General features: G+C 39.2%; 1 protein-coding gene across 5 annotated transcripts in view; it reads right to left on the bottom strand.

The window, feature by feature from the left end:
• The window catches only part of CAPRIN2 (caprin family member 2), a 33,548-nt gene that overhangs the window by 5,680 nt on the left and 13,195 nt on the right, over positions 1-14,673 (bottom strand). For 4 of the 5 annotated variants that reach the window (XM_071549766.1, XM_071549768.1, XM_071549767.1 and 1 more), the window contains exons 9-16: positions 12,777-13,625; positions 7,707-7,838; positions 7,414-7,501; positions 6,907-6,962; positions 6,185-6,295; positions 4,601-4,711; positions 3,821-3,973; positions 648-831 (exon numbers count right to left, since the gene is read on the bottom strand). In XM_071549766.1, coding sequence (XP_071405867.1) covers positions 648-831; positions 3,821-3,973; positions 4,601-4,711; positions 6,185-6,295; positions 6,907-6,962; positions 7,414-7,501; positions 7,707-7,838; positions 12,777-13,625 — 1,684 coding nt within the window. The remainder of the gene's footprint in view (positions 1-647; positions 832-3,820; positions 3,974-4,600; positions 4,712-6,184; positions 6,296-6,906; positions 6,963-7,413; positions 7,502-7,706; positions 7,839-12,776; positions 13,626-14,673) is intronic. The other variant, XM_071549770.1, reaches the window with a different exon arrangement.

Below are 14,673 nucleotides of genomic sequence, written 5' to 3'. Positions count from 1 at the left end.
TAGTCTAAGTCACAAGAAAATCACTCTAATAAAAAAACCTGGTAGTATTAAGTGACCTTGAGACATTTGATTAGATACCATTATCAATACAGATCCCTAGTTGTCACTTTCTTTCATCTGAAACCTCTTTCAGACATTTAGGGGCTAGTTTTGCATGAAATTTAGGGTCAGCTATATAAATCCACCCACTGCACTATCTGAATGTCAAGCCGGTCAGGTTTGTGTTGAATACTTAACATTCAGGAAGTCCCAGCAATACACAGCACTATTACCAAATTAATGGTTCCAAATAAGAGTATTTAATCATTGCTTCAATTCCAAGCAAATGATTGTTTGACTGACAAGTATCACTACATACTTGAATGTCTCACATACAGGGAAATTTAAGCATGTAGGTGACAGTCTATTTATCTAGTATAGAAATAAGTTTGAAACAGCCTTTCATCCTGCTAGTAGTTTTGAAATTAAGCTTATATACTACTGACTACATTAGAGTTGATGTAAACCTAATGTTAAACACTTATGTAGCACCTGTTAAGAATTTCACTGAGTTAGAACTCACAGTACATGATAATGAATGAAAATACTATTATAAACTGAAGATATTTAAAGACTACTTGAAATACAGATCCAAGTGCAGTTCTCACCTGAAGACAGAGATTCTTGTGAAAGAGAGGTTTGTTCTGCAACATGAGAAGATTGTAACTGGCACTGAGGAGGAGTCTGTGTACTTGCTGTAGAGAAACTCTGGTTATATCCTGCTGAATACGAAGAATCCTCTTTCATTTCCTGGTCCTTACGCGGAGGCAGTGGTGCATTCACTTTAAATACCTACAACATATTTGAAGACAAGTGCTCAACACTACCAGCTAAAGTCTCTGCCTAGTGCCACCACCCTGCTAGGCTGTGCTTCAAATCCATATGCTTTTTAGCATATATTTTCTGGAACACCAACTGTTTCTTAGAAATAATCAAAGATATTGTACATAAACCCATCCTTTTCCCTCTCAGTAAACTTACAGAGCCACACACCTGTTTACATGGCTACTACCCAAGAAACAGCTTGATTAATCATAACTACTCAATCAACTGAAAAATTACCACATAATAAGCTGTTTTCCTTCTTTAGGAAATCTGCTATTAAGTTCATTCACCTGTCCTGAGCTCAACCTGAAGCTGGGACAGCCTATACTGAGAGGAGATACTCCTATTTGGGAAGACTCTGGGTCTTTATACATGTCTTGGAACCCAATATAACACTATCCACTCAAACACCCTATTAGACAGCCTTTGCTACTTTGGTAAATTGGGCCTCAACTCTCCAACTCACTTAAAAAGTTCCTGAGAGTAAACACAACCTAAGTAACAGTCTTGCAATTCCCGTGTTATAGCCTGGGCACTATAATGAGCAGATACTACTGATAATTGAGTCTAATCAACCAGAGCTCAGTTGCTCCAGTGCCTGTATTAACTTTATAACCAGTAACATGAAGTTACCAGAAACGATGCTGGCAAGTGACTACATCAACATCAAATAGGAAAGAAAACTGTTTTGTGTAAAATGGTCTAAATTTCACAAAAAGAGCTGTCGGCAGTACTGATACCAGGTCTAGAGGTATGTCTGACCATTTTCCATGACTATAAAGTCTCTGAAGATAGACCAGGGCAAAACTACAGCAAGATGCAAGGAACAGCTTCACAACTTGACAATTCTTGTCGCTTTCAGAAGCCTTTATAATTAAAGCAGGAAATGAACATATTTCTAGGGTCAAGAAACTAAATCCTGTCTCTAAGAGGGCAACAGCACAGAAACTCCTCATGATACTGAAGTGCTGAGCATGAATTTTAGGCCACTGTAAAACAAAACAGGCTCTGTTTAGGCAGGGGAGGTGTTGTGTTTTTATTTTAGATCATTTCATCTGGTGAAAAAGTGATCCAAAGCAATCCTCTTTCTAAGGGGTTTGAGGATACTGTGGAGTCAGGCCATCAACACCCACACCCTGAAGCATTTGTAGCAAGTGGTCTACTTTTTCCTACAGCAAATGTTACAGGTGGAATTCTAATAAAGAACTAGGGCTACAGGTCAGGTCAGCCTTTAATCTTCCTATTGCTGCTATTGTGCTTATTGTTCTGGCATCTGAGGGCACATAATCAGATACTTTCATTACTGTCACTGGGATACCACTATTTGGCAAAGAACTGTCTGAGTCCTGACTCTCGATTCAAATCCTCTGGTTGTGTTTTCCTGGCAGCAGTGAGAATCTAAGCAATGTAGGGTAGAAGAAACGCCTGCGCTGCAAGGTTAAGGACTGCTACCACTACAAGAGGAATGAACATATTAGCAATCTAGTCACAGAGGCTTGCTAGGTTTACCCAAAAATCCCAAGAGAAATCTTGAACATTTAATGTATCTGAAAACATGGGATTAGTTCAAGTGAATTTTCAGTGGTACCACTATGATCAAAGCACTCAACACAGACATAGTCAGAATGACTGAGACCAAGACTCCATATTTATACCATGATGGATGTTTATCCTATAAGATTGGGTGCCCAAAAGACTCTGGATTCCTTGATCATAGCATGGTGCTATTTCTCCACTTTCAGGAAAAATCGCCACCTAGCCACTTAGCATGATTTAAATAGATCCACCTTAGAAAGAACTGCTTTCCCTACCACCACTTGCCTTATTTGCAATGTGTGTCAAAAATCTGTACCTCTGAGGTAGATTCTTCTTGAAACTCTTCTACAAATACAGAACACCAAACAGAAAAAGTCAATGCAGTGATTTTACTATAGACCACATCAGTATGTCCCTGAAGTTTTAGTTATTAATTCCTGTGCTTTGAGTGACTATTAGCTACCTACCTTCTTCCACCAAATCCTATTACTTATGTCTCAATACTGGAGGATACTGTCCAGCAAGTTGTAAAACTCCATAGGCACATTTGTTCAAATGGAAAACACCTTTGGAGAATCAGTGGCCCCTTTCTAAGCTTTGTTTTGAGCAAGAGCATTAAGTGAGTGTTTACCATCTTTGAAGAAGGTATCAGAGGAGTAAGTAAGAACAAGTACAGAGATAGTGACAACATTAACAGCTAAATGGAGACTCTTTCTCTGAGCCCCTCTAAGCCTGCACTGCAGATTACCAGACAGCAGCAGTATTAGATACTGTTTTTTCAGTCCATACATCATTACTAATGTTCTCTATTTGCCATAAACAACCCAGACTGCGGGGTCTATTTTTAGATATTCCATGTATACTGAAGACTTGTTAACAAGAGAGAATAATGAGCTACACCAGTCTTTTATCAAGGACACATCTTCCATGATTCCAGTGGACTGAGTTTTACTCCACTGAAGAAAATCATTTAAACAGCAACAAGACAAATTCAGGCTTCAGAAAGCTTTTTGTCCTAACAGCTATATACTTCAGGATTCCTTCTCTCCTATGCAGTCTTTATTATTTGAAATCTACTCCTAAGTACAGTTTAAGTACAGTCAGCCTTACCTTGAGGCACAGTTATAAATCTGTCCATTTCAGGCCTGACTTCTCCCTTACTTCCTTGAGGTTACTCATATATCCCAGTATTAGATTTTGGGACTCTACAGAGCAAAACCACAATCTCTGTTCTTAGATGATCTGTTTTAAGTTCTGAAGGCCCTGGAGAAGCAGAGTTCTAACCTGGGTTTTAACATTGACATAAAATGATCTGCAAAATAATAGAAGTTCTATACCAAGGGGAGCCAGTTTCTCAGTACTAGTCCCAAGTTACTAACATTGTCAATAATTTTTGTGTGGCTTCAAGTTGCATACTTACAGTCTGCATAGCCTGAAAGGGAGCTGCTGTTATTGTAACAGAACTGCTGCTTGCTGGAGGTGACTGAAAGCTTTGTGCTGGTGGTACTGATGGCATGGGGGTGCTTGAAGTAGGCAATGGTGACTGTGGCTCACTTGGGAGGGGAATAGTTGCCTGGGGGAAGAACAAATGTAATGAAAGGTCACTTGATAATTATCAGGCAGTAACAGTTAATTTGTTCTAAAGCCTAGACTGACAGAAGTCAGCAGTTTCTACAGGATGACATTTGGACATAGTAGAGCTACAAAATAGCTTTTGCTTACAATTTCAAATCTTGCTGTGCATCCTCAGCAAACAGTACTTCTATTGCAGTCTCTGCTGATTAAGTGAATTGTGCCTATGAGCTACTATACATACCATTCATTGCAATAATTTCACAATAAAGAGGCATTAGGTATTTCTCATCACTCAGGAAACAGAATACTTTCTGTTCCATTTACCGAAAGACAATTCTCTGCCTGATATTAAGAGTGACTTCTCTTTACTGGAAGAATTTAGAAAGTTTAAGAGGTTTCTTTTTTTTTTCCCTTCCCAACCTAATCATGTTTCAGATTTTAAAAAATGATGAGTTGTCCAGACGAAGTATTAACCAGCATTAGTTCTCATCTGTGCAGAAGGCCAAATCAAGTGTTGGTTTAGAATACCAATATTTATGGGTATCAGAAGTCAAAAGGAACATGCCTAGAGCCTTACATTTCAGCAACAAATATATGCACTTTACTTATATTTATGATAGCTCACCTGGGCAATTTCAATCTTTTTAGGTATCAGTGGCTCAGAAATACGTGAACTTGTCTGATACAGTGGCTGGGAAGTGTATTTCTCAGTCTCTTGGGAAAGTGATGTTGATGCCTAGAAGAAGCCAAACATGCACCTCCTGTTACAAGTAGTACTACAGACTTCTGGTAGAGCCATGAAACACCAGTGCATAAGTTGGAACAAATGGATTTTGAAAGACCAGGAAAAACATTAAGTCCAAAGCCAAAGTACTACATAGTCATCTTAGCCAAAAGCTTCAAGTAATTAGCTTTAGAGATTCAGACTTAGATTATTACCCTGCTTACACAACTGGTTGTACAACTAGCCCTGCAAACTCAGATAATCTGAAGAACTGTAGATTCACTGCTTCAAGCAGTTACTTAGAGTGAAGTCTGCAATACACACCTGTCTCATTGAATTAAATTGAAAGACATGTCTAATGTTAAGCTTCTGGTAAGCTCTATTGCACAAAGCTCCAGAGCCAAGCTTTGGTTTGCTCTTGCAAAGCCTGTATGTTCTATATTTAGCTCACACTTGTTATGCTAAGTTTAGGAGTTGCTTAATACTTAAATACAGAGCCTAAGGGCTAATGACTACCAATCCCATGCTCACCATGTACACACATCACAGGGGCCTCAGACAGCACTGGGATGCACTTGCAAACCAGGAGAGAGCACTGTCACCCATGAGAAGCAGGACTGGAAAAAGAGACACTAGACTTCAAGCCAAAGGGACTAGAGATATGCTGGGCACAAGCAACCCTAATTCCAGCAATAAGTTTGCAAGGAACTATCATGTCCCTGTCCAGACCATTATATTCAACTATACAGTATATTACAAAAAAGAGTAAGTGCTGCATGCAGAGTATTCTAATAGCATGTACATCAGCAAAAAAGTTCAAAAAGCATGAACATTTTCCTATTATAATCTGCATACACTCATTTAGAGTCCAACAGGAAAGAGCCAGCTGTGTTTCTGAACACAGCAACACACTTCACAAGAGACAGTGATCTGCATAAATTGAAACACTTCTCAGCTCTAAGCAATATTTGAATGTCATTTGAAGATTCAACTGCACATAAATATAATAAAGAAAACAAAATTTGAGTTCATGGCTGAACACTAGGGAGTCACATTCCCAGTATTTCTTCAGTTAGTGCTTGAGAGAACATCTCAGTCTTCAGCTGACACACAGGTCTGCTATTTCATGACAATAGCCCTCCCAATTTATGTAACCTCTTTGTCACCATTAAAGGGAATATTCTATACTGTAACCAAAGCAAACACTTATCCCACTCACGTGTTCCCACAAGAACATGCATCATACTTCCTAGTGTGTGTTTTTCATCCCACACCCTTTGTTTCAAGGAGCAGACTGTTTGCTTGCATTCATGCAGTACTAGGAAGACTTTTCCAACCATCTTTAAGTATTCCAGATTATTGGCTATACTACTGCTGTACTTGCATTCTGCCCCTGTATGTTGGTCAAGTCCAGTTATTCAGGAGAGCCCCAGGGCTGGCTATCACACAGGTCTCTGAATGCCAGTGAGCCCTGGGGTATATTACCTGTGGTGTCTGTGGTGTCACCAAGTCTCCAGTTTCAGAGCCAGCAAGAGTGTGATCAGCAGATGCCAGGGAAGTATTTGAACTGTGCAGTGCCATGGATGAAGCAGCAGCCTTGCAAGGAATGGAGGAAGAGATAAGGTTTTGAAAAAATTAATTTAAATGTTTGGTTTCAGTAACACTCTTACTCTTGGCATTTCCAATTAAATCTCAGAATAATGCAGGAACTGATGTGCTTTAATAGTCTGTCAGTTTTTTTAGGAATTGTGGTAAGTGCAAAGAAAGCCCGCTTAAAAGCCAAAGCGACAAGACATGCAAGGAGAGTAAGTGAATTTAAGGTTCATTTAACCATGGCTACCAAAGCTTGAGACACTATCTTTGGAACAAGCAAGGATCTCAAAGATGAAAACATGCACATCTAGGAAGGATATTCTTCTGCACAGAACTTTTAGCTATGACCTGAAACTAGCAGTTAAATATCCAAACTATTTCAGCATGTCTTCAACATACTTTACAACATTAAGAAATTTCAAGCATTTATTGCTGCTTTTCAAGCAGAAGAGCAGCCAACTTCGGCAGCATTTAAGTGATCTTAGACTTGGAAGCTACTACATTACATGAAATTTGTTACAAAATAATTGACAAGAAAAAACAATTACAGTGTAAACATATGCTAGTAAATAACTTCTATCTGCATCTTTGAGGCAGTCCTAATTTCAACTTACTTGAAGGGGCTGTTGAAGAAAATCACTCTGACTTGGCAGTTTCTGGTCTTTAGAAGCTGTAGGGAAAAAAAAAGAAGAAAAAGAATGCTTGAAGCAGCATTTACTTTTAAATTCAAACACTACATTAGATCCAGTGTGCAGTTCTATTTTTTAAAACATTTGTTGTATGAAGATGCACACTATTTTTAGCATGTGCACTGCAAATATTTAACCTAACATCAGTAAACTACACCCAGTTGAAAACCTCTGTTTTTGACAAAAGAGGACAAGTATTCTATGATAAAAATATTTTTACCATAGATGAGATACCCACTGTCCAGATTGGAAAAAAGTAAATTGGGTAATTCAGTTTTACTGCCCAATATCCACCCAAACAGTTCCTCAGCATGACCTATATTTTATAGTTAGATGACCTGTCTTCACCCAGCTTACTGATCCACAGCCCAAGCAAACCCTGTTAGTGCTTGCAAAATTTTACATACCATTGACACTTATAGTACCACTTACCTACAGGACTACTTGCTGGAGTAACTGAAGGAGCTTGGGATGAACCAATTGCACTTGGTGAAGCTTTATCAAAATCCAGAATGGACTCCTTTCAAAAATAAAAAAATCACCAGTTGGTAGAAAAAAAAATTAAACTCTAGATACAAATGAAACATTCCCACTTGACAAGCTGCTGTTAGCTAATTAGAGCTACATTCATTCACTCAGTGCAAACACACTTTGTCAGCACTGTTTTTCCTAGCCCTTGGTAGGGTTACTGGAGCTTTGTGCTATAAAAGCAAAGAAGAACATACTTGCATGAAGTTGTAAGTCCCCTGTATCTGAGTCATCAGATCCTGAAGTTTTTCCCTTCTCAGTACTGGATCTTTTGGAAGAGTTGAAGTAGAGCAAAACTCTGCAGCTGGCTGATGTACAGGTTTAGGCACCTAATAAGGAGAAATTACATTAAATCTAATACTGGAAAGCAAGACAAGCTGCCTTGTCCAATATACTTCCAGAGTACACCTACCGGTGTCAGACATTGAGCCAAGAAATTCTGTGGTATTATTGATGCTTCCTAAATCAAGCTTTCACTTTATTTTTTTTAAACAAACAAACAAACAAAAAAGCTTCCTGTTGCTACAAATATTTAAGCTACAGATTTCATAAAATGATTTGGATTGGAACAGACCTGAAAGAATATCTATTTCCAAGCTCCCTGCCATGGGCAGGGGCACCTTTCACTAGATTAATTTACTTCATTTGGTTTCTTACAGTCAAATGTAAAGAAGACAGTAAGCTGCCTGCATCTATTGCAGAATTAGGCACTTCCATCTACATAAACTCACATATTTAAGTTGAAGACCAAAATAAACTTAAAGCTGCAACACTCAAGGTTTAGAACATACTTTCTCCCAGTAGAGCTCATGCCAGTAGGTACAGATCATGTATTAGGATGGCATTTTTTCCAGACATTCTGAAGAAACTCCACTCATTGCAAGCAGGTAATTCAGTGGAGACATTTCAGTTTAACCCTAACAAGCCAGGTAGTCTGAATGTACCAGCTCCTACATTAAGCTTTTCAAAGTCTGTTATAAATATACCTGTGCTCTCCCATGAGAGCCTAACTTGGGAGCTAAATATGGACTTCTGCTTCTCTTATTACTCCTTGATTGTTTCAGATGGTCCCTTTACAGTTCATCCCAACTGGTTCTCACTTAACTTTCAAAGAGGGAAATATTTTGTCAGAAAACAAGTAAGTCTAAGGTAACAGAAGAATTGTAATAGTAAGCCCTTTAAGTAGCAGAAGCCCTGGTATTTACAGAGTGACAATAATATTAGATTGTCTAGATAGTCTAACATATCTTTTTGAAAACAGGTTGGAGAAGAGTTAGGGTTGTTGTATGGTTTTCTAAAGTTTTGCTGCTCTTGTGTTTGTCTATGCAGCTAGAGCAAGGAAAGTCTGAAGATATTTAGTTGCATTATTTTAACTGGTCTAAACATTGAGATACACAGGAACATGTGAAAGCCTTTGCTTTCCTACAGTACAAACATTTAGTCTTTCTAACAGGAGATTAGTACTTCAATATCCTGTATAGCAGCATGTTGAGTACATGCATGAAGTCATTGGAAGACTATATGGCAGAAGAGTATACATGTCACAGCTGTCACACTAAATTCAAAACAAAGTGATTAAGTGCCCTTTGTCCAGTTTTAGGACAAGCCCCAAAACTCTTGCATTTCCTCTTAAACAGTTATCTGAAATTAATCACTAGCATTTGCAGAAATTCCAATACTATGCACAGGGAAGAAGCTTGCAGCATGTGGTTAACTCTGGAGGACTCCATTTCTAGTATCTCTGACCCATGTGATAGCCACTTGTTGAGCTGGGAGAAGTTTTATTTCATTTTAGAGCTAAACAAGTACACCTTTGTACAACTCTATATTAATTAAAAATTCTATGACTACACAAGTTTATATTGCTGCATAGTTTCCAGTACTGAACAGTAACTAAAGCTGTTAATGATCTAAGTGCAGGACAAGAGACAGTTGAATAGAGTTCATCTCATCAAGTTATAAAGTTAATAGGAATCTGAATTTTTCTGTCCATCACTTTATTAACCCTCACAAGCAGACAATTTTACAGCACTCACTGTCATGGTAAATCCTTTACAGGCTGAACTGATTCGTGCTTCTGTTACCCTCTTCCTCCTCACTACTGTTTATACCAAGACACAAGCACCAAACAGGTTATGTATGTTTGAAAATGGCTAACAGAAGTGCCTCAAGCTCTTAAGATAGTTCCATTAACTACATAAGTGAGACTTGTACATTAAACACAAAAGAATTGAAACAGCCTCAAGAGCATGGAAGCAGAAGAGACTGCAGTGTGTCACTTTTGCTTCTAAAGATGATAAAATTCCTGTGTGCTTTTACCATTCATTAGAGTTTTTATCTCCTTTCCCAGCTCATCCTCTGCACTTTGTTGGCAGCATTCTTTACTTCACCAAGAAGGACAAGCCATACATGGATACATACATATTAGGGCTTTAAGCCAAGACTGAAACAGACTTTCTGCTGCATAGAAGTTATTTTCTAGTTCCTATATATATTAAAATACAACAGCCAGAAGTAGCTGTAGTGACGTTACCTCATATTGATTTGGTGCTTTGCTGATACCTATGTGTTCAAAACTATGGTATTTGGTGCAACACAAGATCATACATGAAAAGGTATCAGGAAGTTAAAGAACTTCACATTTTTATGCCTTTTTATAAAATGAGATGCTTTGAAGACCAGGTACTTGACATTCTTAAGATGGTTTTAAACCAAGTTTTCTTTCTAGCCTACAATTAGATGCTGTTTCTGGAAGTCATTACAAGCTGGTGGCACATTCTTAGTTTAATAACCTCCTGTTCCAGCTCAGATTAAGCTTTTAAATGCTAAAATCCCTTAACCTAAACCTGAACGTTGCTTGAACCACTGGAGCAACACAACACTGGTAAATTCATGGTATAATCTGTCACAACAATGCTTCTGAAACCCAAGTTCAACACTACCTACACATTTAGTACAACCTGTCTTGACATACATCCAGAGAATTGACAAAAAGTGGAGCTGAAATAGCCAGGATTTGGTTTTGGACCTGTTAACCCATTGCAAGTACACCAATGCAAAGGCACACTGACCACACCAGAATTTTATTAGTCAGAATGCCAATATGCTTGGTATTCCTGTTAAAGCTGGATTTTTTAGAGACTCAAGGTCTGCTTCTATATAACACTAACACACATTTCAATCACCTCAAATACCAGTAAAACCCCAGGACTGCAGTTTCTCTTTAGCTTTGTTAGCTGTGGAGTACTAGATGAAGTGGAATGGTGATACCTAACCTGTAACCACAGCTGTGCCACAGAGATACACAATAAAGATTTGCTTTCTACTCAGAACAGTATTCACAGCAGCTATGAATTAAATGGGACTGGATGACAGCACCAGCCAAACAGTTTTGCTTTCCCATAGCAGGCCACAAATTCCACTCTAATCAAGTTTGTCCACAGGTTGCACAAACATTTAAATAGAACAACAGTTTAACAGGCTTGCATATGAGCTCACTCTGCTGTCTTAGGCATTGCACCTTATGGTGCATTAAGTTAAAAAACGTATTTTAAGATCTCAAAACAGTTTTTTAAGTTACCTCAGAGCTCTAACAGTTATTTCAGAGTAAAGAAAGGTTAGTTTCAGCTCAGAGGGCAGCAGCACTGACAGAGGTCTCTTATCTGCCATGCCTACATCTTTGTAGAAGGTCATTTATAGAGTCTCTGGGAGTTAAGCACATCCAGCTGTGGCACTGCATTGCCTCTTTATATAAACAAAGACAAGAGAAACTCATCTGAAAAACTTAATATGATTTTAATTGTTCTTTATATGCACCTCAAGTCAAAGATATGTCCATTTTTTAAAAACTAGTTATGTTGACATTACACTGTTTTCTACTAAATCAATATACTTTTGATATTAGGATTTCTCAGTAGCTACTAAGCTAAAATAATGGCAGAGGGTGTTTCCCTATGGACTGAGTAAATCCAAGTCTGAATACTTCAAAATACGATATACTTAATTCAGCAATCCAGCTTAAGCAGCCTCACATGCCAACATTTAGTTTAACTTTGCCAACATGCTCACGTGCACACTACTAGGAAGATTCCTAGGCAGTCTGCAAGTTTCTCCAGCTGACTGGAGACCCTTCCTTTTACTTACTGCAGCCAAGTTTTGTCATCCACTTAAGCCACCCATCTATCCATCCCATATAAAAATAACATCCTCATCCCAATAGGAAGTATCTTGCATTTAAATTGTAACGTAACATGACACCAGAAATTCCAAGGCCTCTTAAACTGCTTGAGACTATTCCAAAACTTAGTTTCAGTTACAGTAATACTATGCATAGGTGGGTGCACAACACCTATTTGTGCTCAGAGTTACTAAGTGAGGCAACCAGGCTTTCTCCCTGTACCACCACCACCAGTGGACACAAGATTCTACTCATGAATCAAACTGAAACACCTTAACCCCATTTTGTTACCCAGTTCTGCATGTTACATACTCTCTTGATCTCATGTTCAACCTTCGGTTTGCGGTCTCGCCTCTAGGCACAAGAACATCCAATTTTCAGTTATGTCAACTTTAAATTAACACTGTTCTTAATGGCAGAAGATGGCATATAAAGCAGAGTGCAGTTATCTATTTTTACAGTTATCAGAATTATTGCTACCCAAGCACAGGTGAGAAGGAAGGCAATGTGAGCAGAAGGTAGCAGCCTGCTCAGCTGTAAACCCTGCAGTGGCTTCCTTTTACATTTCTAGAGCTATGCTATTGTTAGACTCCCCAGAACAGCAGTATGGTTTATGCATTCATCTGGAAATACATATTTAAGCCCCGGTATAGTTGGTATTGCTTGATCTAGACATTAGATCTCTCTTGAATCAGCAGCTATTTTAATCAAAAGACTAAAAATTACTGAAGTGCTATTTGCATGCAGACACAAAGTATTTGATCCCTGGATGAGTCATACCTGCTTTGTACTGCTAACAGTGGACAGAGCCAACAGCTATAGATGAACCAAGTTAATTCTTCTGTCTTACGCATAAAGCAGTTACTCAGGGCTGAAACACTGTGCTGATGTAAAAAGCAAAGCAGACTATCTTGCTATTCAAATATAAATTTTAACTGCCAGAATCATTCCCCACCAAGAAAGAATGAAATGGGAGTCTAAATATAGGCCTACAAAATACACCTTATAAAGGCTCTGCTAATGGATAGCTTTATTCCAATACACTAGTGTCAAAAGCTTATGACAGGTAATACTACATATGCCAACTCACTTCTTTGGGTTCCATATCAAACTTCTTTGGCCCCATCTGCTCCTTTGGCCCAATACTTGCAGCAGCTGCCCAGGACTTCGGAGGGTTCTGTAACTGCGGTGGTGACACTTGCTGCTGCCTGCCAGCTTTTTCCCAAGCCTCTCGAGTCTCCTGCTTGCTTTGTGCTGGTTCCTCCCTAACATGTGCAGCCCAAGCCTTCACAGGCTCCTGCTTCTTTTGCTCTGGCTCTTCCCTAACAGGCATTTCCCATGTTTTCACAGGCTCTGGCTTCTTTTGTTCTGGCTGTTCCCTAGCTTGGGTTACCCAAGGTTTTGGAGATTCATGCTTTTCTTCTGGTTCTTCCTTAACTTTGGTTACCCAAGGTTTTGGGGACTCCTGCTTTTTCTGTTCCTGCTCTTCCCTAACTTTTGTTGCCCATGGCTTAGGTGATTCCTGTTTCTTCTGGTCCTGTTCTTCCCTAACCTTTGCTACCCAGGGTTTGGGGGACTCTGGCTCCTCTCGGACACGTGCTACCCAGGCCTTTGGAATTTCTTGCTTCTTCTTTTGTTCCTCCTCACCACGAGTCTCCCAGGGTTTTGTAGACTCACTCTTCTGCTCCTCCTCTTTAACATGAGCTTCCCAAGGCTTTGGAGAATCTGGTCTCTTTAGTTCTTGCTGTCTAACACGAGCTTCCCAAGGCTTTAAGGCCTCTTGCTTCTGCTTCTGTTCCTGCTCTGCAGTATCAACAAGCATTTCCCAGGACTTTGGAGGTTCTTGCTTTCTAGCACACTCAGCTTCCCAAGATTTGGGCTCTTCTGTCTTCTTCTTGACAGAGTATTCTGCTTCAGGCAAATAACGCCTGTTGAGAAACTATATAGACCAGAGAAACTTAATGGCTCCCAAGAACACATTTTGCTACTACAGTTCAGGTCAGTTAAATTAGGTCACCCAGCTACTGAAAACTGCTGACTAAAAGCAGAGCCTAGACAGTCTAAGCACTAGTCATAGAAACTATGTGGACAGCCATGGCTTTATCCTACAACACTGCAGACTAGCTTTGCTTGGCACGCCACAGAAATGGGAAACAGTCCTGAAAAGCACAAGTAAAACCCACTCAAACTGAGTGAACCTACTGCTCTTATCCTCAGTGCTACCTCATGTTCCTAGGCAGTGACAGTAGCAAGTTTAACTGTGATTTTTTACAAAAGGTAACTCTTGTCCTAAGCATCTAAAATGCTGTGGTACTGTATTAGTAAACATTCTGCTAAACTTAGCAGTGCCATCTCCCCCAGAATATTGGGCCCAGTAACCAAGTAAACCCTTCATTCTTAATAGAGTTTTAATCGTAAAAAGTCACCAGATTCTCAGATTTAGTACCACTGGACTTCAACTGCAGGCTGTGATTAGTGTAAGTCTGAGAGTTAAATTATGATGTGCTGAAGTTTTTCTGGGTTAACACTTTGTCGTGAACAGGAAGTAAATGTATGAAGTGAATAATGTACAAGGCTCACTGACTGAGAATTTTTTTTCTCATAAGACACCAGAAGAGTCAGGTAACTGTTACCAGTAAGTTACAAAAACTTGTTCTAGAGTACACCCTCTAGTGGGATACCTGGGAAACAGGCATTCAGCATTTAAGAACCAGTACTTCCACTTACAAAAGGACACCCCTCCCCACCTTTTGAACCAAGTCTAATGTTTTTTATGCTACTGACAATCAAAGCTTGAGCACAGGAGTCTGAAGAGGTGCTAAAACAGTCTACACACCCCTGTGCACACAAGTCTGTCTTGAAATCCCAATTTTTCTGACAAATCAGGGTAAAACCTACATAATTCTCAGTCCCACCAATATCAAGCCTACTGCAACAAGCTTAGCTTTTACAGACAGCTTTAGTAGATGTGTATTTTCTCTATTCCA

This window comes from Pithys albifrons, chromosome 3 (genome assembly GCF_047495875.1).
Source record: "Pithys albifrons albifrons isolate INPA30051 chromosome 3, PitAlb_v1, whole genome shotgun sequence".
Lineage (NCBI taxonomy): Eukaryota > Metazoa > Chordata > Aves > Passeriformes > Thamnophilidae > Pithys > Pithys albifrons.
The sequence above is the reverse complement of the archived record's forward strand: the minus strand, read 5'-3'. Positions and strand labels throughout refer to the sequence as shown.